The sequence below is a fragment of the Pseudopodoces humilis genome, chromosome 5 (assembly GCF_049639895.1).
Source record: "Pseudopodoces humilis isolate 2021_Gansu_Grassland_sample_001 chromosome 5, ASM4963989v1, whole genome shotgun sequence".
Taxonomy (NCBI): domain Eukaryota; kingdom Metazoa; phylum Chordata; class Aves; order Passeriformes; family Paridae; genus Pseudopodoces; species Pseudopodoces humilis.
Genome location: NC_142204.1, coordinates 10,447,657 through 10,473,717, shown reverse-complemented (window position 1 = coordinate 10,473,717; position 26,061 = coordinate 10,447,657). Strand labels below are relative to the sequence as shown.

Here is a 26,061-nt window from a genome sequence, read left to right as displayed (position 1 = left end):
TGACACTTGCTTTTCTTACTACTCACTGTGGCTCTGTAAATGTAATTTTTCCCACCTGTGGGCTTGCCAGCAGACCACACGAAGGTAAGGGTTGCTTCTGGTGTCAGAAGCAACCCTTGTAGCAGCAAGACTGGTTTGGGTCTACCAAGGCTTGGGAAAAGCCCAATAAAGTCATCATGAAACCAAGCAGTTCCAAAGCAGTAGCTGGAATGAGTGTTGCCTGACTTGGCTCGCATGCAAAGGAAGAGTCCCAGCAGCGTCCAGCTGGTTTGTATTCCTGGCCTCACTGGTCATTAAATATAAATAGATACAAGTCCCATAAACATGCCTGATGTTCACATCTCAGATATGGGAATAATCATCCTCCACTTATCTCCCTCCTAAGTCTTCTATGTTTCTCTGGTGATGTCTTTGAAGAAACTATTTCCTTGGACTGAGGAGACAACAAAGCACAAAGTGCCATTGCTGAACAAAAGAGAGTTTTGTTACTGCAAATGTCTCCAAATCACATGGCATTCAGCATCACTAAATATAATTATTCCACTTTTTATTGTGCTTTTGTAGCAATTTAGAATGTAGTTTCCTCTCAAAAATGTTGGCTAGAAAGGCAGGTGATCAGCAGGGAGATGATGCTCATTTTAAGTCTCAATGAAGTCACCAAATACTGGAGTGTGTGTCAATAGACAAGGGTGTTCTATTTCCATCTTCCAGCTGAGCATTATAAATAATGAGGAGAAATTTACAACCAGGAAAATATTTTCAATACAGTCTCTTACCAACATTCTTAGTAGGCTGAGAGGGAATATAGCACAAGTAGTCTTCATACCAGACCTCCAAAAATTTTAGTCCCAGCTGTTAACTTACAAAACCCTTTCCAGAGGAATAACTGGTAAGGCAAGGGAGACCTAGTGGATAACTAAAAACCACAGTGAGGTATTTCTTGCTGTCACAATGCTTAGTTCTCTGCATAGCAGGGAAGGTAGTAGACAGGTAAGCAGGAAAGCGAAGCACTTAATTGTACTTAGGAAGAACATAGAGGAAAAGGCTGGAATTCTGCTTGAGGATCTCATCCCCCACCCCACCTTGGTTATAAAGTGCTTTCCATACTGCTGTATCCATGTAAACAACACCACAATTGCATGATCACACAAGGCCAGTGCAGTGCTCTCTACTCCAGATTTAAGCAGTGCTTTCTCTCAGTATGTGCAGAGATTCCCTGAAGGGAGATTCCCCCTTTTTCTTGTTCTGTCTGGCTCCCAGTTAGGCATTAGGCATCATCCACAAATGTGCCTATGAGAAGTTGTGTTTTCAAAATTTGGCCATGGAAAACCCCAGGTATGCCATTCTCATTAAAAATTAAAAACCAGAATTAAAATCTCACAGAAAAGGCTTTGGCTGTAGCCATGACCAAGATTTGCTGTGCTTCAAATAAGACTCCAGAAAAAGAAGCCATCTATTTAAAGGATACAGAAATTCAGGTCTGTCCCAAAGTGGCACTAGCAGCAAGTGCCAAATTTTTCTGGTCTCAGGATTTGTGCTCATTGTGATGAATACTTTTAACACAGCTAGTGTCAGTACTTTATATGAAGCAGGATACCTTTAGAGATAACTTGAAAATTTTGGGTATGGTTCTGTGAATGTAGGTATTATGTCCTACCATGTCCTACTTGTAAACAGTTAAATATTTTGAATATTCTAAATTAGTGTTAGAGGTAAATAGAGTTATAGCTGACATTATGGAGATGGGAAGAGTGCAAATTAAGGACAAAAATATAAAATACCTAAGATAATAATAATACTTCAATTTCTGTGAATGGACTCATAAACTTATAAAAACATTCCACACAAATGAAATCCAACATACTGCTCATTTGCTAATCCACCTACAGTTGTATCCTAGCCCATGGAGCTCCACAGGATCAGGTGTTATCTGAGTTTATAAAATTAATTTGGGGATCTAGATTGTGAAAATGCAGCTTCTCTCAAACAAAACCAAGGACTTTTGCACCCTACTGGAGAACAGGAGCCTCACCACAGTCACCTCTGAGTCACATTTCCACACTTACCAACACAGTCCTTTTTATTCCAGTGCAGTTTCTTTCCAGGTGGGCAGACACACTCATAGCTCCCCATGGTATTAAGACACCCAAAGTCACAGCTACCATTGCTGATGCTGCATTCATCAACATCTAAAAACATATTTAAAGTTGTGAGGAGTCTTAACCATGTGTATACACATATACTGCCCATTAAGATATGACTTGCATAAGGAAACCCATTTCTATTTTATCTTTTACATTTGAGCCCACATAAACATGTATGAAGACAGACAGTGCCAAACGACTTTAGTGCATATTGCACGTATTTGGCCTTAAACTGCACAGCTCCTATTCTCCCAAGCATTTATCCATTTGATACAGTTTACTTGCCAGGACCAGTCACACTGAAATTCTTGGAAGTACAAGATATAAAACATGCTCAAAAGTTTCTGCAGCATCTGGACAATGATGTGTTACACAGAAAACTGGCATAAACCTCTATGAGATCACATCACTTCTGCAAAACAAGGAGATAAATTCTCTACAGTGATTCACAGAGTTTATTTTAGTTCAGGTGAAGGAGGAAATTATACTTTTGAAAGAAACTAAGCAGTTGAATTGTAGTTTAGATATATACTCCTTGAATAAAAATAAAAGGTAAAGCTTACAAGAAGGGGAAGAAATTATTGTATGTGTTATCATTGATATTCCACAGAAAATCTTTCAACTTTTGGTACATTAGAGAAGTATTTAGCCAGTATGAGGTGTGTCCTTTTTAGTCCATGCATTCAGCACTCATATACTCGTGCCGACAAGGTCAGTCTCTCATCTGCTCTCTTCCCACCACCAGAAAGGATGTTTATTTATGTAATGAGCTGAAATGACACTGAATCAACAGGAGATACACAGAATTGCTAATGCTCTGGCTCACTAGTAGACCTCAAAATTAAGCATGCAAGGACTAAAACTAAGGACAGGCCAAAGTGGCAAAACTTGGGGCCTGGACAAGTCTAGATTCAGAGTTGTGATTTTGTATCTGCTCATAATGGAAAAAAAAAAAAGCAGGAGGTTTGGATCTGGTCATGTTTTTGCTCCAAGTTTCAGCACTGAGTATTTCCAGCTATAGTTTTGGTCCTTCTTCAGTCTTACTGAAAAGACTGAAGCTGAACTGAGGCTGAAGGTTATTTAAAGACTGATGTAGAACTCCAAACTTTGAGGCTTCTTTCCCTAAATTACTACATTAAGTCATTAAGGAATTAACTGTGAAACTGAAGATCAGTGTCTCCACACCTCATATAATACAGGTCCCAAAAACTTTCAGACTCAGAATTTGCTTTCACAATTGTTTTCAAGTGGGGTCTGTTCCCAAACTGCTTCCTTAGATGGACTCCTGTTTCTCTTCCCACCTGGCTCTACTCTTATCGTGAATTTATGTGATACTTTTCCATAAAAGAGAGACCAGCATACACCTCCTACCTCTTTCTCCCAAAAAGAAGCCGTGCAGAGATGCCATTAGCAGTGTCTCATGTTGACATTACAAAATCAGGTGAACTCAGCCCTCGGAAGTGAGGGGCCAGCACATCTGTTTCTGTTACATCAGCTGAACGTCTAATTTGGTCATTGTGGTAATGCTGTACTTCAAAAATATCTCTCTCCTAGATAATGAAACATTACAGTACCGATTCTTTCCAGTCATACCAAAAAGCTTGAAAGCAGGTCCCCAGAAGATAGGAGGAATATCCACCACAGCCTTCTGTTATGCATTTCACAGGCAGTTGCCAACAGAGCCAAAATACATAAACTTTGCAAAATTGACATCTTTCCCCTATTTTCTTTGTTGCCCATCATATGAAGCCTCCCTACAGGTGTGAAAAAAACTCACTCCTGTGGAAGTTCTGATCAAAAAATGGTGGGACATTGGTTTTCATTTTTTTTTCTCTTGGGAATGCTTCAGCAAATTTGAGATACTGAAATTTTAGTCACACCCAGCTCATATTTTAAGCTTATTTTAACATTATGTCTTTATCATCTTAAGTTACAGAACCTTAATCTCAAAGAACATGTGGCTCTGTAAACAGTTCACAAAGCAAACAAACACACATGTAAGCAAAACTCAGTTTCCAAACCTCCACAGTGCGTCAGTCCATACAAGGTGTAGCCTTTGTGGCAGAGACACTCGAAGCTTCCAGGGTAGTTGATACAGGTGTGGTCACAGGTCCGTTCAAAGGAACACTCATCTATATCTGAATTAATAGAAAAAGCATTAAGAAATTACATTTAATTCTGAATTACTGGATTTTCTCACTGGGTTGCAACATCTTGTTACTGATAAAAGTACCATTTACCATCCTACATAAAATCTGAATAAAATATTCTCATTCCTCTAGTGCCTTGTAAAGAAAATACTTATGGGTACATGGAGAAGGACAAGAAGAGATAATTTGGTAAAACCAAATTATTGATGAAGATTGTATTATGTACATTCCCCATTAGATGGCAACCTTTAACTTCTGATCATACTGACCCAGCAGGGCTGGGCGAGTATGGAGCTTTTGGGGAAGTTAGTGGCACAGTGGAAAAAAAGGTTTAGGTTGAATCAAGCAATTCTCTCTTTCACTGACCAATATGCTGACATTTTGCCCACCAGGACTGGGAGTTGCTTCCAGACTTCTGCTCTGCCTTACAAGACTCTACAGACTTGCAGAGGGCAAGCAAAACACTACTGGAGAATAAAACAGCATATAGAACAGACAGGCTGCAGCTAGCACAGAAAATATTCATCCAAAGCCCACATTCTACCCAACTCAAAAAAATTATGACCTTTTGCCTTAAAAAAAGACAGGCATCTCTAATTATCTCTGCTCAGCAATATGAAACCCTGGCTTACACAGCCTCTTCCATCCAGCAGGCCATGGAAAAAGCAACCAAGAGCACATTGCTTCCAGGACAGTACAAAGGCTTTGTTGAGCAGGTGCTGTGGAGGTTGATTTGACAGCAGTCCTGACAGAATGGACTTGCTGAAAACATTAAAGGTACCTTAAACAGCAGTCTGAGCAGAATAACACTTTCAGGTTAATTTTGTTGTTTTTTTGTTGTTTTTTTTAAATTAAATTCTCTTCAGTAATTAATTTTTCTGCTTATAGGTCAGAAAATTGAATACAATGACATTATTTGAGAGTGGTCATTTCAACAAATCTCATTCCTCTAATGTTCCTGAATTATAAATGAATAGAATAGTACTCCTATGACAATTTCCACACTTACTAGAGCTGCTTTTTAAGAACAAAACCTGAACAACACCATCACAAAATGTAGACTTTCATATTGTATATGCTTGGAAAGCTGTTGGTGTTTGAAAAAAGTTGAAAACTCACCATACTTCAGGATATTCTATCTCCTATATCCAAGTGTTATTTACATAGTTTTGACATTTAATTCTAGGTCTCATTCCGTTATTATAAATGCAAATACTTACCCTCCCGAACTATAAAACTGAGATTTCCTGTATGGGTACACAAACCCAAATCTGTGTGAGAGTTTATGCACAAATTCAGAATGACACAAACAGCTATATTTTATATGACCTCCATCTTTAAATGTTTCAAAACAGTCACACAAAAGATTCACAATGTGGGAAGCAACTGTTCAGGCAAATGCATAATGTAAAATGAATGAATGATGAACAGAAATCTGTGCTGTCCAGTTTTATGTGTGCATCACAATCACTTTCTGTGATCAAGTCACAAAAATATGACAACTGAGATTTTTCTTTCTTACATCTATTGAATTTTTAATGCATTTTTTAATCCATTTTTAAATATCATCAATTCAGTTCTGAAAGTAATTTCTTTCTAAGGTTTCCTTTATAGTCTTGGAAATGTGCAGCTTCTGAATACACATAAATGGCAAACTGTTTCAGCTTTCTCTAAATAAATACACAAAGTAAAATCATTTGGGAATGAACACTGCAGCCATAGTTGAAAGGATTTTTAATGCTTAAGAAGCCAAATCATACATCATGGTTTCATTCATGTGTAACCTCTTTTGATATGTGGAATTGCGGGAAATTTACAAAAGCAGTTCATTTTCTTCCCATTTCTTGGGAGTCTCTTTTTCCTAGTTCTCAACAGTGATCTTATCCTGCACTAGTTTAGTCCATAGTGTTTATGCACTGCTTTCACATGCAGCACTTTGTGTTGCTGCATATATGGCCTATTTTTCTGCTCCTTAAGGAGGATGCACTCCCCTCTTTACCCATGGAAGAACAGTCTGGCCTGATAATGTGACCACTGCTTGCCAAGTAACAGGCACTCAGGATACCTAACGCATTTCTACTTCATATCTTTTTCACCCTTTAAACCTCTCATCTCCTTTCCTGCTGATGCTCTCAAAAATTCAGTCTGCTGAACTCAGCATCCTGCTCTCCTGCTCTGGCTGCTGGAACAGGGCAAACCTCCATGCAGGTTCCCCTGGCTGTGCCTCAGCCCTGGCTGCTCTCAACTGAGGAAGGCAGGGAGGGACCTAGCTTTCTGCAGAGCCCTGTCTGCACAATCACCAGCCCCCTGAGGAATTCAGCACTTGTCATAGAAAAGGCAAAAATATGCACCACATACTCTTCATTACAATAAACTGGTGGTGTGATACAGAATGCTGAAATCCTCTTTTTTTTTTTTTTTTTTTTTTTTTCCCGAAACTCTGAAGTCTGTGCTCTGGATGCTGTTATCCCTGGACTCCCAGGAACTTTGAAGCTTGCCCTCACACTTCTGTGGTGCTTCACAATACCTCTCCGTATTTAGCCTGAAAGGATGTGCTTATTTCCCACCACCCTCATGACATTCACCTTCACAGCCCCTGGTTTCAAATCCTGCTTTACCACAACAACAGGGAACAAATGTGGGCATCTAAACCCTGTCTCATTTGTACAAGCAACACTACAAAATCTGTTAGCCTCATCTACTGAAGAGAAGTCAAAAAATACAAAAGCAGAGATGTGGCAGGTTACAGCATCACCCCCACCTCCACGTACACACTCAAACACACAAACATTTTTGTATTGAATTCCCTCCCTCCCACACCCCAAAATAAATATTGATAAATTAAATTTCTAGGTCTGAGGTGCTCTTAAAATGATTTAAGGTTATTTAAATAAAGTTTTTTAACCATTTGAAGATGAAAAGTCAAAATGTTGTGTTTTTGAAGATCTGCTGTTTTGGTTGCATTTGGCATGAATTCACATGTAGTCCAAGCTATCTTTGAACATTTCAGATTTGCTAACACACTTATCTGACATCAACACAATTTTTTTACTTTCACTTACCCAAAAATTCCTGCCACATTCACCACTGCAATCAGCATAGGTGACTGTCATTGCAGCATATTAAGAGGCGTCTTCACAGCTGAGCTGTTTGAATCTTGCAGGGACTACGGGGCTAAATTCACTGCTGGTGAATTCATGTGCTGGTGGCACATGGTTAGTTTCCTGACAGCTTTTTTTAGGCATACTAATGATACATATAAAATCTAAGAAAGGAGCTCCCTACTTCACAGCAGACCCAGTGGAAGCGCCAAGTTCAGGGGTTGGAGCAGGTGACCTCCAAACGTCCTTTACAAGCTCCACCATGGACTCATAGGCACACTGCAGTGCCAGACTTCTCTTTATGGTGTCCTGTGTTGCTGACAGCTCTCCTTGCAGCCCCTGTTTCCATTACATCAAGGCATCAACTCAGGCTGAATAAAGTCCAATATCTCTTCCAGCAATCCATGTTCTCACCTCCAAAGAGAATGTCTGAACAGAGGAAGCACTCCTTATTTTTTCCCTAGAAGGGATTCAACTGGAAGAGATTGTTCAATGATTTAATAAAAGAGCAGGATTTCCCTGGGGTTTTGAGGGAAGCAATTTTTGGCAGTGGTGGCCATGCTTGATAATATTAGTTTGGCTAGATTCCTATTATTTCAAGTCAGCATTTGGATTTTATTGTTGATTTTTCAATCACATGTAGCTGCTTTTTTATTTTTTTTAGTTCAGGCTTTCCCATGTTAAACGATCCCATAATGATCTTTATTTTTCTTGAATGTGAAGTTTTTTAGTAGATGTCAGATTGTCAGTACTGCAAAGTAAATTCTTCTATCTCCAGAAGGGAGCTACCAGAGATCGAATTTCTTCTAAGTTTCCTCAAACAGATGTGTCTCAAAGGTGACCTGAGGGAGCACGGAATAAAGCAGCTCATTTTCCATGCCCATTCAAGCCCCTGCCCTTTCCACTGGTGCTGCCACTAGACTACCAATTACAGTAGCACCAATTGTTCTGTGGTTTGTGTGATGTGGACACTGACTCATTTGTGGACATAGAATGCAGGACACCCAGAAGCCATCACACAGTGGTGATTTTTGCTAAGCCTGAACCTGAGCTGGATTCCAACCAGCAGCTCTCAAGTGAAAGGCTCCTTTCTGTACTCTTGTTTCCAGCCCTCAGACACAGCACCCTGTACTCCTGATTGTCTTCACTCTAAAATAAATTTCAGAGTAATTAAAAGGAACCAATGATCAGAAAATCAAAGTGTAAAGCAGGACATTTCCAAAAAAGCATTAGCATAACAAACAAGCAGCTCAGCACCAGACACACACAGGTGAGACTGGTAAATGCTGCTGGATTTAGAGATGTTTTAGAACTGCAAACTGATGCAGGACCTGCTGTGACCCCCTGACAGAATGCACATGTGCAAAACTCACTTGCACAGAGGTGTGATTTCAGCGTTGTGGTTATAGAACTGAAGAATTCAATGCCAAACTTCCCAATTTCACATTAAAAATCTACTTCAAAAATGAGGATTTTCCCTTCTCTGTTTTCCTCAATGTAATTTTGTTAATATTAAGAACAGGGGAGAAAATTGTTCAGTGAAAACTAATGGTTATCTCACCAGCTTTTCTCTGAGACATACACTTAGTAGCCAGGTCATTTTATGAAACTGGGTGTCTCCTTCCAAAACACAGGTCATGTATTATAACTGCATCAGAGTTTACTCTTGAGCCTGGAGTATTTTTCACCTGATCTGAAAATAAAAGTGGCAAAGGGAGATCATTGTTATTTAATGGTGCTATTTGTGCTACAGAGAACAAGAAAGAAGTGGCTCAAGGGCAATCAAAAAAAGCTATAACAGGCATGGGGAACAGAGTGCAGACTGAAGATTCTGGACACTGTAAGCAAAGAACCCATCTTGTATTTGATTTATCTGTGTTCAGTGAGGCAAGACATGAAATTTATTTGCAAAATAGGTAAATTAAATTTAAATATACTATTTCAAATAGAAGTAAAAGATAAAAGAATTATTTTTTATTTAGAAAGGGAATGTACAATAAAAATAAAAGGAAATATCTATCTGTACTATCTACTCCTTCATCAGCAGAAGTGACTGATGACACCCTGAATGCTGGTAGGTCAGTCAAAAATGGTCATTTTTGATACTACAGCAATGCTTAAAAGTGCTATTACAGCTCTGAGTCTGTACAGTTCCAATCTGCCCAGTAAGCTTAGGTACACCTTGATTATGGTAGCAAAGATTTCTATCTACCTCATAACTGCTGCCCAAGCTGCTATGATGAATATCCACAGCAAGGAAGCTGTGGGTTTCAGATTCAGGCATTGGTGGGGGTTGATCCCCAGGCTGGGAAGAGTGGCCCAGGTGTCCCAGAGCAATGGGCACAGCAAAGCCACTCTCAAAACACTGGGGTTATCTCCTAACAAGGCCACATCCTCCTCATGCAAAGGCCTGGAAAATGTAGTTCTGCTTTGTCCATCTCACACAGCCCTGGTTGATTTTTAACCCCCAAGCCAAAAGTGTGGAGCACCCCAGGCCATGCACACAAGCCAAACTCAAGGTTAGTCAGAATGTTTTATGTTCACCTTTCTCAGCTTCCAAGTTATTGGCCTCTCTGAGAAACAGAGCCTTTCCTTGTTCTCATTCATTAAGCACACATACACAGAAACTCCAAAGAAGTGTGACATAGTGTTTTTAAAATAAACACTAATGCTTTTTTTTGTATGTATTTTGGCTGAAAGTTATATTCTGTCTTCTCCTCCTCCCACCTCCAATTTCTGTGGGAAACTGATACCACCCATGTAATGTTGTTCACCTCACAGCCAAGCCAGCCCTGTTTCCAACAATATTTGACAGACATTAGGGAAACCACGTATCTTAATCTGAGTGGTTGCTGGACCATAGGGAGTCATGATTCAAGCTATGTTGCCCAAGAAATGGTGGTTTAAATTCAATGCTGGGAAAGCATTGTTTTGCTACAGCAGTTATGTGATGAGGTTTCCACCACATCTCAGGATTTTTGATCCACAATGACTTAGCCCTGTTTGCAGTTAGTAAAAATGCATCCTCCATGTGAGAATGTAACTCTCTAATATACCGCCAGCCCTGACCAGGTGGAATGGCTTATGGCTAACTTCTCCTTAAGTTTCAAAGTCTACAATAATAAAATAAATGAAAACGAAGCAGGGAAAGATGTAGTAATGTAGAAATCTACTTCATTACCTTCCCACTGAGTGCTTCTGGAGCAGGCTAACACAAAGGGGAGAAAAAGTAGCCATAACCCCAGGTCTTGTAAAATAATTGAAAACCCACACCCATTTAGACTTCCCACTGCTTTACTGAGCTGCAATCAAGTCATCCTGCTGGTGAGACTTAATTGTTAATAACATACCTAATGACCTGCAGAAAAAAACTGATCCAGCATTAATTGCTGTACTTTTAATGGGAAACTAAGTGCCCAGGCAGCAGGGTCTTATCTTGTATTTCAGATATTTGAGTGGGAAACTGTCCATTATGACTAATGTTGACTTGGACCAAAGCATTTATTTATTTAAGAACTTTATTGCTCACAGTTAAGTACGTGATTAGTGAAGACCAAATGTAACCCATAATCAGGGGCTGAAAGACTTCTTAAGGAAATTGATTTATTCGCAGGGAAATGTGCTTTTCATTAGAGATGGTTTGTTAAAATGCAAAGAAGTAGTAAAACAAATAAATGTATATAAACAGCAAAAGAAACCTGCAATATATGTTTGAGACAGAGGCAATAAATAATTAGAAACCCGTGACTTATTATGTAAGCATTGCAATGAGCAGGTATTTCAAGGATTTAGCAGTCCACAATGAAGTGACTGCTACTCAGCTTCAGGGATAGGCACACAGTATATAGCTGTACTAAGGACAAATGTTATCATCTACCTAATTCTACTCACAGCCTCAGGATTCTGTCTGTATGTTTTTACTCAATGTACTGAGATCCTGGAAACAGCTTGTTTTCATCTTCCTTCTGGCTTATCTGTACCCATGGTAAATTCAATAACCTCCTGTCTCTGCTCCTGAGGCTGTCACTCTTAGGACAGGCCATGTCTTTGTCTTCATACAGTACCAAACGCAGTATAAGCACTCCACATAGCTCTGATGCATTAGCAGTTTAGGGAGCCACAGCTGTCTCTGTGTTTATAATTTTGGTCTGATCATTTTAGATACTCTCATTTTGCCCTAAGGAATATCTGGGCATCACTGACTTCTCCTTTTACTGTGTGTTCTCACACTTCTGCTACATGTCTGAAATTGAATAATGTCTTCCAAGACATAATCCAGAAACTGAATGTTTATTTTGATAGAATAAGGATATTTAATGCCAACATTAAATACTCATACTCATTTAGTCCAAACTCCTGTACTTAAGCAGCCTCCAGCATTTTGCTTGGTGAACTCCAAAAGCATCCCTGTCCCAGAAGGGACTGTCTAGGTGTTTTCCTGAATAGATCCCTTAATCTTTTCCATCACTTTAACTTTCAGAGTTCAAATTTGTGTGATCTTTTTTAACTGCTAAATTTTGTAAAGGCTGAATAATTTATCTTAAAAAGTGCAATGCATATCTGATCCTTTCAGGAATAAGCAGGTACCTCCTTTTAGATTTCTCATATTATTTTCTTGGGCCTGAAGTTACACACAAGAAATCAGGAATGATTCCAGCTAAGCAGCTCCCTTGGGCTGGCTGGCTGCCTCTACTAATTCCTGTGAATCCACCTCAGTTCAAAAGACAGCAATCTTTGGTTGGCCCCTTAAGTTTTAAAGGAACTGCAGCAGGCAGATCCTTCTTTGATGCTAAGCACCAAGGGGACCACTCTTCACCCAGCAAACTCATCACACTCATTAACATCACGGCAACTGTTTTCCCACTATTTACCTAGACGTTAAAGCAAAGGGAACTGCTTTTAGGAAGAACAAGACAATACATTTTGGAAGGTCTTTAAAGGCAAATGGCAGCTTGTTTCCTTTATCTCTGCTATCAGACCTTATCAAAAGAGACCAGTTGCACTTTCTGTGAACCACTGTGCTATCTCTGGGGTTTGAAAACAAAAGGAAAAGCAGGTTAAAAAATGAGACTTGGCAATCAAATTGTAGGCCTAGATCCTTTGCTCCCTCTCCACAGTAAACACAATCTTTTCTTTAGGAACTCTTCCGAGGGAGCTTTATGTGATCTCATGTAGCAACAAATTAATTTTCCCTTCTCTTTTCAGTTTCTTTCAAAAATTCTGTGTTTAGTTTTTCTTCCACATAGAATCCACAAGCTCTTTCTCTTCCACAAGCTTCCCTCAGGACTTCCTCTGAGTCTGCAGAAATGGGGCTGTGGAACAACAAGTCACTGCAGTAAATGCCTATTCCCTTAACATGTGTGTGTGTGTTTCCCTTAATGCATGTGCCAAGCCAAGTGGCCACCACACATCCCTCTTCCTGTCAGCACTGCAAAGCCAAGTCTGATCCCAGGCACTATGGCTTTGTTCTGCCTCATGCATCAGCCATGGATTTGCTTGCTTTTAGATCACCAGGAGCTTTGCCCAAGGGGTAGGAAAGTTTATGGTTTTGGATGGAAACTGCAGAATCTGGCAATTTCAGCCAGGCAAAAATTGGCAGCCAACTTTGGGGTTTTTGGGGGTTTCTTTGACTGTAGGTGGTGGGATTTGGACCAAGGCTTTTTCTATAATGAAATACATCATCATTATCACCACCATTATTATTACATTATTATTTCTCTGCTGTTGGACAAAGAAAAGATTTCTGATATGTTTCCCTGCAGCAGCATGGAAAACCCCACCATCTGCTATTTTTGGGGGCAGCACCAAACTTAGAAACAGAAAAATGGTAGAGGATTACCTGATAAATTCAATTTTAGCAGATAATAATTTCTTCTAATATTTTAAACATGGTTGAGCAAAATTGCTCAACTTGCTAAATCTCAGTCCTGCAAGCAGAGCTGGGGAACAGCAGCATCAACTTTTCACCACGTAAACTGCTGAAGAGGAAAAGGTGCCTGGCCTCAAGTGCCAAGCCAAATTTCCCTCTTCCTCTGATTCTTCATCTGAACTCAATTCTGAATTTGGTCAGCTGTCCTAGCAGATAGAAGAATGAGAAAAACAATGCTGGTCACCAGAGACAGCTCTGCAGATACTTTCAAATAGAGAAGTTAGAAAAAGAAAGGTTTTTTTGTTTGGTTGGTTTTTTTTTCAGATAGGAAATTTTGCCTGGTCTCTTATGGAACATGGGAAAAACCCACTAATAACTAGACACAATGGTATAAAATTAATAAGTCTGTCCAAGGTCACAGGCACAAAGTGAGCCTAGGGAGGTGTTCTATTAAGTCATTTGGAAGGGAAGATTTCAAACTGGTACTGGTTTTCTCTGTTGAGCACATCACATTTAACCTCACCATAAGCTCATGGCAGTTCTCTCATCCTGCTTTTTCTCCTTACTGCTTTGTGAATAACAATTTTAAAGAGGATTTCCAAATGATTTTTAAAACATATAAAAATGCACTATAAAGATCTGAACCTGACTGAAGTGCCATTATTTTTTAACAATGAAAGATAATAGTATAAAAAATGCCTAAGTGCACTTAACAGTATTATTCATTTTTATAACCTATTGCTTTTAAAATCAATAGGAAATGAGTTAGGCTAAGCATTTTGTCAGATCACAGGAGCTACAAAATTTTCCTACGATTGCATCAGGAAGTGCTGGCTGGAAGGCCAAAAAAAGTCCAAGTACATTTTCAACTTTTCAGCAAAGGCAAATCAGAGAAAGGTCAAGAAAGCTGTGATAAATGAGCCTGATTTAAAACTGTACCCCCTGAATGCTTAGCCTGGAGAATGCCAAGTGCAGCAACAGCCAGTGGCATTTTTGATAAAGTCAAAGCTGTTATGTATTTAGCATGAATGAAGTTATAGCACTATGGGCATCAAGGATATGTAGCCCTTGGATAACAGCTCTTTTCAATATATGAGCATTTTAGGGACCAATCTGTGCAATCACATCTTCACTACTCTGTGGAAGGTGCACCTGTGCTAACAAATGTATTGCTTGGCAGAAGTGGGGACCACTATCCTCAACACATCTCTGACACTGATTTTATTTACTTTATAGCTTCCTCACATTAAGTACAGATCGTCTTTGACATAAGATTTTGAAACAGAAGTAAATACTGATGTATTTATGAAATGGTATGAAAATAAAGATCCTCTGTTGTGTTGTGTTGTTAATTTTGCTCCCCATGTTGTTATGTTAATAGTTTGTTCCCCTCTCCCCTTTGTTTTTGTTACTAGTTTAACCCAAGTTGTACCCTCCTACCCCAATTGTCAATCCACCCTTGTACCTGCCTTTTGTTCTTGAATGTTCCCTGTTCCTCCCCTCTGGGCCCTGTCTGTCACTTGGCTACTCCTCCCAGCTTCTAGAAAGCTCAGGGAGGGTGGTCGAGTGATAGGGAAGAGACAGAGGAGGTCCCTCCCTGAACCTCCCTCATTGATTCTTTCCAATGTCCCTCTGATCCCTTCACACTCCCCCCTTGTTTCCCATTGTTTTTGTATCTGTCCCCTCCCCTCATTCCTCCCCCAAATTTAAGTTGCTGTCATCCCTGCTTTGGGGGTTCTCCTGGAGCAGCACTCCTGAGGTCAGAGGTCCCTGTGGGTACTCAATAAACCTTGGACTTTGCCCTTCAAGAGAGCCTGACTCCTGCTTCCTCTATTGTAGCTGTGGTCTATTCCATCAAACCGCTCCTCTGATTCCCAGGACTCGGAGGGGTGTCCCCCAGCAGGTCGACAGTGTCGAGCTACCCCGAGTGGTTGGAGTGCTAACTCCAAAAAGGACACTGCAGCCATCCTCTTGAACCAACTCATATTTCTTTATGTGACAGCTGGATACAACCACTTCCCAGCAATACAAGCTTCTCCAGGCTTTGAGGGCTGAATCTGCTGTGACTTGAGGTGAAACAGAGATTGCGACCAGAAAAGCAGAAGCCTCATTTTCTGTGTGAAGAACAGCTCAAAATTTGAGACAGAAGTTGTGCCAATGCTTAGACTTCCCAGACATTACCTTCCTCTTGGGCCTATGCTTACCTGTCCCAGCTTTTCCCCACCCCTCTCCATTACTTGAGGGCTTTTGTTGTGCTCATTTTCCTCTCTTAATCTCAGGAACCCAGCAGGAGGCAATTGGCTTTGGCTCCTATTATGTTTATCCTCTTACCATTGTTTTGCTAGGACAATCTAAAATGCAATTAAAGTCAATACTTTTCCAATGCTTTTTAAAGAAGGTTAAGTACTTTTATCAAGACATTGCCAAGATTTTATAAGGAAATGTATAATTTTCCAGTATCAATCATTTCCAAAGGCAAGCTGAGTTATCAACTGCTATTATAGGAATAAACTGTGCTACTATGTCAAGAGCTTGGGGTAGGAGAAGCCATATATCAAGAGAAGTGCATTAAAAGAAACTTCAGGCAGGTTTATTTGTTTTCCTACAAACATAAATATGTTTACTAGTCTGCACTCTGCTCGAGCCACTATTTACACTGCAACTCTGTAAGAGCAGCTTAACAGTCTGAGGAGAACATAATAAAGGCTTTACCCTTTCTGTAGAAAGGAAGGAATATTCCCTCTATCCTGCAATACATTTGATTTTTAGCCATAATTTTGAAAAGAGAAAACTGTTCAGGTTGCTAAGGTGTTGTCTCTATCACCCTTAGTAGGAGCTGCTAGTGAGACTTCTTGAAGGAACAAGGGACTAGTCTGAGTGAAAACATGCCTAGTGTTATTTGATGGTGCTGAAAGAGCAAGTCCAACACAGTTTCAGTTTTCAGCTGAGAACTCAAATGCAGCACTTCACTTCCTGTGGACCTGTGCATTCCCAGCTTGCTTCAAGTTCTTGCTGAATCCAAGGGACCACTGAATATACACAAGAATTGCTGTTCTCTGGCTCTGCCTCAAAGGCTTGCTTAAAAACCCTGCCCAGAAGGGCTGGCCTCTGCAGAATCCCAGCAGGTATCCCTCCGAAAACACCAACATCATGATTTGCAAACATCCCTCAAAAATCCTCCACTCAGCAAAACTCCAGAAAACACTACTCCATTCCACTGATTCCGTATTGGAGCTTAGTTTTTTGTTTTATTTCACCTGTCCTAATAAGGCCTCCTCTCCAAGCTACCAAAACAAAGAGTAGTGGTTCGTAACATGGCTAATGTAAGAAAAATCCCACTCCTTTGTTTCAACAGGTTAGGCTTTTATTCTCATTAGAAGAAAATAAACAAACCAGGCCACTTTTGAAAGACCCAGGAGTGTAAATGCAAGCACAGAAAAATATTTGGGATAAGGCTGTCATTTTATTGCAATTCTGTTTAGCACTCAGGGTAAGGGCTATCTAACCATAATCAGCATGACTGAACGCTTGAGCGCAGTAACACAGTATTAATGTGCTGTAGCAGAAAATAGATATACACATCTAGTCTTTCTCTGATTCTCTTTAAAAAAAATTCCTATTGAATTACAGCTTTCAGCATGATTTATCAACAGATTATTGTTTGTGGAAGAATGCTACCTTCCTGCTCCAACTATTCCAAGGCTGACTCATATCCTGGTAATTCATTAACTGGTGATTCCAGGCCAGTAATTTCTGCACTATTCAAGTCATAAATCCTAAAATAATCAAATGAAAAATATATCTCAAATTCTCTTTCTAAACACTAATGGAACGTTTTGCTTGGCTTCCCACACACATCATCAAGAGGAGGGGGCCAGATAGAGCTGTAAAAAGCAATTTGATAGCAGTATACTTTTTAGAGTTTAACAGTATAAGAGCTACCATATTGAATGAGACCTGAGGTCAAACTAATCTACTATCTAAGTTCCAACAGTAGCCTGTGTCAGAAACTTCATGGGAAAATAGAATTGGAATAATCTGTCCCATCTGCTCTCTCCACATTAGGTCTCATTCTATTAGAAGGTGATTTAAAGCCTAGATTGTGAGTTTTAATATGCCTTCCAAGAAGTAGCAACCAAAGAACATTCTCCTTTAACTTATGAAAATACTGCTGCAGAGGGGAGAACTGTAGGTGGTGGAGGAATGTGTTTGTTTTCATGTTTCAGCAGACTTAATTGCTAAAACCACCACTGCAGATACTATCACTTGGCAAACAAACTTGTGGTGGCTAGAGCTCTTTCTACTTCATACCTGGGGCATTTCTTGTTACTGGGTATGATCTTGCAACCCTTTTTTCTCACAGAGGCAGACTGTAGAAATATTCACAGTCTCACTGACACCCAGTGTAACAGAAAGGCTTTGAGAAGTATTCCTTTCATTGACAGTGTAACATGTTGTTTACTCAGTGGAGTATTTTTTAAATCTTGATGCAAGAAGCAATATGGTCCTTGTCATAAGCAAGATATTTTTGTAAGGCTCTGTTGTGCAGAATGCCATAGAGAAAATCTGCATAGGGAGTGAACATCATCAGTGACAGGGGAATCATCCTGAGTTTTCTTTCTCTGAGCTAATCTGATTTCCACAAGCAGCTCCCACTATCTCCTCCAGAGCATTAATTCCTGGTTCTTGAGCTACACTGCCCTGGCAGCAGAACCAGCACTACTATTTGTATATGAAGAGTTCCCACAATTAAAACCCACTTGGGTCAGACTCAGCTGGGCTGGATGGAAATCAGCCTGTAACAAGCCAATGTATTTTATATGTTAGGGCACATCAATCTGATGGGGATAGGTATATGAGTGCATTTGCTTTTCTATGTGTTTAATGGGGTAAGAAAAGGAAAGAGCGGGGGTAGACCAACAATGAAACTTTCCGCCACTTTTCACTGGAAAGTTGGCCAAACCATGTTGATAAACTGAATCTCAGGGGCCACATGCTCCAGCCTTGACTTCTGTGTTTTGTTATCTTAGATGAGTTATTGTGTCCTGTATAAATCAATGCAAGGGGTGCATGCTCATCCTGGTACCTTCATCAGGTTATGTGTTTGGGACAAGGGGCATTGCTTTGTTGGGTTACAGGATCAAATGTGAGTAACAGGTCACTGTCATGTAACCCAAGAGTGCAAACCTCTTTGGCTATTTTTTATTTTCTAATTTTGTTACTCTGTGTCAAAGATGGCTGGAGATTCAGTGCTGCTGGTGTAGAGGCACTGATTTATTTGGGATTAAACTGGTCCTGTAATTCCACGTTTACCATCAATGGTTCCATACAGAAGAATACAATGAGATCTTCGTAGCTAGTCCTTAGGGGCTTCTTTAGGCCAAAAATAATTCCCACAAACACTTTCTATCTCTCCTTCCCTGTATGAATAATCCTTCATTTCATACCCATTTTCAAAACAGAGATACCATGCTGGGAGATCCAAATCTTACTCTGGGAAGGTAAATTGTGCCTATTTTGTACAATAAACTAGAAGATGGGCCTTATGAGAGGTGATTACCTACCCAGTTAATTGGGCAATGTTTCAAGACCAGGCCTGCAGGATTCTTGGATCACAGACAGCTACTGTGTTTTTCAAGGTGCTATTTTTCTTTCTCTCATTCTGGGATGAAAGAAGGCTTCTCCTGACACTAGACATTGGAAGCCCTATGTAAAGCCCATCCCTCTACTAACAGATAGGTAGAGATATAAAACAAAAACCAAACAAAAGAAACAGGAAACAGAAAATCCAGAGCTGGACAAGGTTTGAGGTGTATTGCAGGACAGCACTGCAAAATGCTGCCAGAGTTACTAAGGAAATTGCTTCATTATCTGCTCACAGCATCACTGCTGTAGGCCATTACTTCCAGTTACTCCACTCCATGAGCATCAAGTGTTGAGGAACACTTGTCTGGAAGTGAGGCTGAGGAGAGAGAAAGGGGGGCATAGGAAGCACATTTGTTTTAAATAAAACAAAAGTACAAATATCAGATATGATGGTATAAATGCTGATGTCTTGTAGTGAGAGGGAAAACCACCTCAAATCAGCTGTACTTGGACTTCTACTGGAGAGCTTTGTAGCTATCCAAATATAGCAAAAAGTGCCCATAGAATATCACCAGAGGGAAAATTCAATTATTCAGCAGCTTCTGAAGCAATGGGGCAAATTCAGTTTGGGATTTCTTATTGTAGAAACATGCATCACTGAATCTCCTTTGGACAGACACCAGCAATATCAACAGCAGACTGTGAGACCCTGTGTTCCAGTGCCTGCTACAAAAGGGTCAGTTACATTTGTTTAAAATTTAAAATAGGAGAGTAGTAAAGAATAACCAACAGTCAAACCAGCAATACTTCAAAGCAAATAAAAACTGCTGTCATCTATGGCTGTAAAGGAGGCCCAAAAAAGCCAGATGGCCCATTCAGGTATTCCACATGCCCTGGAGGTACTGTTCCCTGGTGGACAGACTTCTCCTTTTATTACAGTGACTGTATCAATTCAAATGGTTGGTGAGAAGGCAACTTGAGAAGACTTTACCATGTCTGTGATATCATCAAATCCCCTTAAAGCCTACTCTGGAGACTATAAGTGGACCAGAATGATGCAAATGCCTTGAGCTTTTGCCCCCTGCAAAAATTTAAATTCCTCAGTGTAGGAGGATTTGTCTCCATTTTGAACTGAGATGGTGAGGGGCAGAAGGTGAGTGTGGATTTAGCACAAAATATCACATGTTGATCACTGGATGTTCCCACTAAAAGCACTTTTTTTTCCCTCAAGGTAAGGCATTTTTCTATCTCTACCACTCCCTGGAGAGATTTGTAACAAACGTGTGCGCTGTCTCTCACTGCCCAGCTTTGCAAAAAGCAATGCCTAGAGCAGAAACAGAAAATTATTTACGATAGAATTTCACACATTTTTCTGGGTGCTTAATGAAGCTTTAACTTGAGTGGAGCAGAGAGACTGCTTATTGTTGATGTTTTTTTTGAGATCACTGCACAACAAACAGAAACTGAATAAGCAATTAAGTTAACTGGCTCTGAAACTCCTACTGGCTGAGGATTAAGGTAATTATGTTTGAGCTTACACACATTCATTGCAGCTTTATTTCACTGCAGCAAGTCTTGCCTGCTTGCTTGTTGCTGATGTCATTCTAGAACTGATTGGTAGTGTTGTCCTTCTATTAATTACCAAAAAGTTTACAAACACAAGGTCTCTTTGCTATAAATATAGCTATGTTATTTTTATTACATGTTCAAAGGAGATACAGACCTCTTTTGCTAGGTTTGTACAAATAGATCCAACTGTTTCTTCCTGCACCCAAGTATTTACAATACCTTAGACTTAAGAGATCAGTTGAGGTAATACACAATAAATGGGTTTGGTATTGTCATACAGTGATTTCCCTGTCAAAGAGGGGTGGGGGGGGAAATCTATTTTTAAGTTTGAGCAAAAAGAGACTCTGGAAAAACAGTATCAGCCTCCACAATATTACTGGCAGGGCAGTATGGATTCTTCACCTTCTAGGTTACAAGTAAGTTTCCTTTTAACTGGCTGGAATGCAGGGGAGGGGAAAGAAAGGGAACCCCCCACATTCTCCTGGCCTAACAAGGAGCCACAGCGTGAGAACCACTCCCTAGCAGAAGTAATCTGTGATTGACAATGGTTTTCTTTGCAGCCGGGGCTAAAAATGGTTTAGCTGTAAACAGACAAATGTAGAATATTTTAAGGCCCTTTACAAAGGCAAGCGCCGCTTATACAGGCACTCAACATGCAGGGTGGCACCAAGAAAGCACCAAGCTTCAGACTTCCTGAATAAATCAAGGAGTTCTTGTATCAGGATATGAACACAAATGCAAGAGAAAAAGAATACCTTGTTATGGGCAAATGAGCAGGGGCAGATTTACAAAAATCTATTCTAATCTATTTATTCTCTAGGCAGCTCAGGCATTTGTATGTGTGATCTTAGGCAAGCTGCTGTATTTGGCTTCACCCTTCCTGCCTAAAAACTGAAAGAGAAATACTCTCCTCTTCACAGTGTTATAAATTTGTATTGTGATATTGGCTTTCGCAGATGAATCTTATATGTTAAATACTTTTTAGCTATGTATGTACTTTTTTCTTGCTAACAAGTCTTAAGCTTAAAAGAATTTCCTAGGTACAAGGCAAGGAAACCCCAGAGGGCAAGGACAGTGAAGCCCAAGCTGCTTATCAGGAGAACAATAGAGCCCAAACTGTTATCAGCAGAAGATATGAAGCCCAGCTGCCCTCAAAAGGAAGGATGAGAGGCCCAGATGGTTATCAACAAGTGACCATTTGCAAAAGAAAGGAAACCAAACTTCAAATAATGCTGACCAGCTAGAATAATGATGACCAGCAAAAAATATGCTGACCAGCAGAAAATAAAAAATCGAAGAAGGCGGAACCAGGGAGGGGACATGTTTGAATATGCATAAAATCCTCAAAGCAAGAGGGGATAAAAAGAGTGATCCCAAGATACCAGGTGTGTTTCTGGCAAGCCGCCAGGGCACCCGGCCGTTTTAACCCTTTGCTTTATTTCTTTTGTCTCCTAATTGTCTTTTGTTTATATTAAATTATTTTTATAATTTATTAAGTGAATCTCGTTTTTAAGAATTTTGGGGGCTCTTTCTGGGATAAGCACCTCACCTCTAGGACCACCGGAGATCCAGAACAGGGAAACAGGCGCGCCCCTGCTGAGTTCAGCAGATCCCGCTCCGTTTCTCCTAGCATGGGCCAGCGGCTGCAGGTCAAAACCCCGAGGACAAGAAGGAGAAGGATAAAGCAAAGGAAAGGGGAAAAAGGCTCCCTAAAAACCGCGGTATTTTTGCTCCATAACTCTTGTGCACGAAGATCCAAAGAAGAAGATGGATTGTAAGTAATCTTTGGGGGAGCAGGAAGCGGGGGTTGCAAGATACCCCCGGGGTTACTGGGACTGGGTCTCAGGGGAGGGGTTAGCCCCTTGGTAAAGGGAGCCCAAGGTTTTCCTGGCACAATTCACTGGGAAAACAGAGTAAAGTGTGGATTCTCTAAGACTTTGTCAAGTTGAGGATTAAATCCAAGAAATTTGGACTTAAAACTGCCAAATTGAGGAATAATCCAAGAAACTTGAGATATTTGACATATTACAGTGCCCATGGGCGGATATTAAGAAGGGAAGTAAAAAGCACCTTATTGTCTTGCTGTGACTGGGCGGAGTTGAATGAACAGATGTGAGAATGCATAAATAAGTGTGATTGTTGCGTTAAAGTTTGTGGTGGTTTTTTTGGAATTGTGTTGCTAAAGAGGAAAGGTTTCCTGTGCTATGCTGGAGTAAGAGTGAACACGGGTCGATGTTTCCACAGGGACTGGATCACGGTGGGGACACATGGAGTGATTCGCTTCCTCCCTGCGAGCTCCTGCCTTGGAGCCCCCGGGGGGCAAACCAGAACTGGGTTTTGTAACCCAGGAGCCGTGGGGGTGTTGTATCAAATCTGTTCTCAGCAGGATAGCAGCTCTGGTCTCAGGGCAGAGCCAAGGTTATCTTTAGTGGTGATCTTCCCTCCGCGCCTTTCCTCACCCCCCGGGCAACAAGAGCTGCTTGCAGGGGAGGGATCGCTTTGGTGAGCTGGTATGTGATTCAGCATTTGAAGTTGTTTGTTTTTTGGTTTTTTGGTTTTTTTAGAAGTTTTTTTTGCCCCACTGTGGCGGCGTTGAAAGGTTTTCCTGGGAGATCGTGCTCCCAGGGCTACTCCCTGCCGAGCTATTGGGACGGAGTGGCCCGTCAGCCTCAGGAGTGCAAGGGAACTCCTGGAGCTCTGGCTGGTGGTGAGTCGGGCTGAACCCTGATAAGATCAGGGCACCGAGGGTACCCTGAGGGGATGAGTTCAGCTCGTCCCTCCTGAGTAAAGTGAGGGCAGGGACCATCTAGGTCTTGGTGCCCCTGGATTGTTTAAATTTATTTGGAGCTCTCAAGCCGCAGAGCTGTGTCTAGGCTGTTCCGGCGGCTGCAAGCAGGCTGGATTGAACCACAGATGCTGGTTCGGGTTCCCTGCTCCAGGCACAGGGGGATCGGAGGAGCTCTCAGTGACTCCTAGAACCTCCTGAAGCTGTGAAACAGGCCGGGAACATGCCCAATGGTGAGAGATCCAGGTGAGTCCCTCTGGGACCCAGGTTTTCTATGCCGGGGTCTTATGAGACCTCGGGCACATTAAGTTCTGTGATTCCGGGAGTAAGGACTGGTGTCAAACTGTCTCAGAGAGCTTTTCCTTAGCCAGATGTGTGAGTGAGATATGGAGCAGTACTGGCGTATGGTATCAGCTCCAAACCAAGGGAGCTGCAAGTTGCAAGCCTTTGTTTTACCGGGTTCTGAGAGAATTCCATGTGTGATTGTGCTGTGGGCTTCTGCAGCAGTAAGCTGTGTTGGTGCTTAAAATTTGAGATTTCAGGAAGAGCAGAGAAGTTTTGGAGAGAAGCGTAGAAGAATTCCAAGAAATGCATCCTGGGAGAAAGTGGAGAAAAAAAGTAAGCTCTGTTTGGTTTTTTTCTTGAGTGACTGCAATATTTATTTTGTAGAGAAACAAACCCATTTCTTAGTATGCCTTCCAATTTCTTTATTTTAGTGAATATCGTAGAATTTTGTGGTTGATTTTAATTTTAGAGGCAAGTTACAGTAATTTGCATAGTACTCACTCCTTGAGGTGGAAACTTTTCAGTTTGTCAATAAGTGTGAGAGCTGTTAACCCTAATGTTGTGTCCTGTGCTGATGGGCACAGCCCATGGTTCTTAACAGCAGAACCTGGTGCCAGCCTAAAAGCAAAATCCTGTGGATTGTTGTAAATCTTTCTACTGCTGCTGAAAATTATTTTGTCTCTCTTTTCACAATATGAAATGCTGATCATCTCTCTGATGATTTCTAAAGAGTTATTGTGATGGTGTGTTTAGCTAAAGATCAAAACTGCCATGATTTCTTGTTCTTTTGAATTTGCCAAGAGAGTGCACATGTCTCTAGAAGTGCTTGTGTTGTTTTGTAGCTGTGCTTATTAAAGAAGCAGGATTGGACTCAGTTAAAAGATTAGAATTAAGATTGTTGGTGTTTTGAATTGAGAAGAGAATTGTGGAGACTCTAAACTTCGTCTATTTTAATAAGTACATGTGTTAATTTAGAGATGAGTCTTATTTTGTGAAAGAAGAGTTTGAAAATAATTGTAAGACTGGTTCTTGCTATAGATTGTTCATAGTATATAAGCTGCAAGTACTGTTGAAACATAAAGGTATTGTCAGAAACTTGTCAATGTATCTAAATGCCTGTAAGAATAAAAGACCTGATCATATCTTGTCATGAGAAAAGTTACACTAGAGATTATTCACATTAAGCAGCTGTGTGAAGATGGACTCCTTTGTACTTGTAGAAGAAAATTTAGAGAAGAATGATGTCTGTGTCTTCATTTCTAGCTTGACTGAAGATCTGTTCAAGGCAGTGGAAATAGTAATTGCAGGGTTGTTTTAGTTGGTAAAAGTAGCTGGCTAGCTGACTGGTCTCTGTGTCTAGCGCCTTTGGGGCTTTGGGGAGGGTCCCCAAAAGGAGGTGTTGGAATTTGTAGTTGATTCTGAGAGAGAATAATTTGTGTAGTGGAGATTCTGAAGGGATGTGGTGTAAAGAGTGGCGAAGTGATAGTGGCAAAGAAAGAGAGCGAGAAGTGTCTTGTTGGCTCTGAAGAGTGTGCACTGGCTTGTGAGGAAAAAAAAAAACTTTCAAGCGCAATTAGAGGTGAGAATTGTGCCCGAAATAGGAGATGTTAGGAGAATCTGGAGCGCTGGGTTAGGAGTAGCTAGGTTTAGGTGTTGTTTTATTGCTTTTATGTAAAGCGGCTGTAGTAGGACCCGGTCCCTGTGAGTGGCGAACAGCGGGGCCCGGTGTGGCGGCTCCCGGTCCTCTCCCACCCGATGTGAAGGGTGGCAGAGCGCGGTTCGTGAGGGGCGCTGCTGGAGCGGGACCCGCCGTGTCTGTGCCGGGGTCTTGAGGAGTGCGGGGTGCTGGCAGCGCTCGCCGGCCCGGCAGCGGTGCTGGGTGAAGTTTGCTGCTGAGGAGTGAGATGGCCCAGCAGAGGAGCCCCAGACCAGAGCACTGTGGACTCCAGGCTCTGCCCCCCGGCTGTGGTGGGAGCTGAGTGTGTTTGAAAATGCCAGTCCTGTGTGTGAAGGGACAGCGCAGCAGGGAGAGATGGAGCACGGGCTTTGCCCCAGGGTCAGCATGCAAGTGACAGCCTATGGGCCCCTGCAGAGCGAGCGGCTGAATAGAGCCTGCTCGGCCCAGAGCTGCGGCAGCAGGGGTGGGGGAGAGAGATGGCCTGAAAAACTGCTGTGAATGGGAAAGAAGGAACGGAACAAAAGCCGAGAAACAGACCGGTGTATGATGGGACCAAAGCAAAAGTAGTCTTGATTGTTAGGTTCTGTAAACCTCATCAAGGTGTTTAATTTCTTGAAATAGGATCTCTTTTTCCCTTATTTTTTTTCTTCCCTTTCTTTCTTTTACTCTTGTTGTTAAAAGGAAGGGGTTTGTTCTAAGAAACCGATAAAAGAAGTTTGTGAACCTAAACAAGTAAATATTAACCAAAGGGTAAAAAGGTAATGAATGTAATTTATTTGAAGTCAAAACTAACCTAGCCTTTCTTGTTTAATTAATTTGAATGCACAGAAAGAGATTGGCTCCTATGTTTACTGTTAAATTTCCTTTAACCCAAGAATTTTAAAGAATACTGAT

The 26,061-nt window shown here is 41.0% G+C and overlaps 1 protein-coding gene across 1 annotated transcript in view; it reads right to left on the bottom strand.

Annotated features, from left to right (window-relative positions):
• Window positions 1–26,061, bottom strand: part of SCUBE1 (signal peptide, CUB domain and EGF like domain containing 1) — a 266,991-nt gene that overhangs the window by 25,231 nt on the left and 215,699 nt on the right. Inside the window, exons 11-12 of the mRNA XM_088055086.1 lie at window positions 4,166–4,282; window positions 2,067–2,189 (exon numbers count right to left, since the gene is read on the bottom strand). Of these exons, the coding sequence (XP_087911212.1) occupies window positions 2,067–2,189; window positions 4,166–4,282 (240 nt within the window). The remainder of the gene's footprint in view (window positions 1–2,066; window positions 2,190–4,165; window positions 4,283–26,061) is intronic.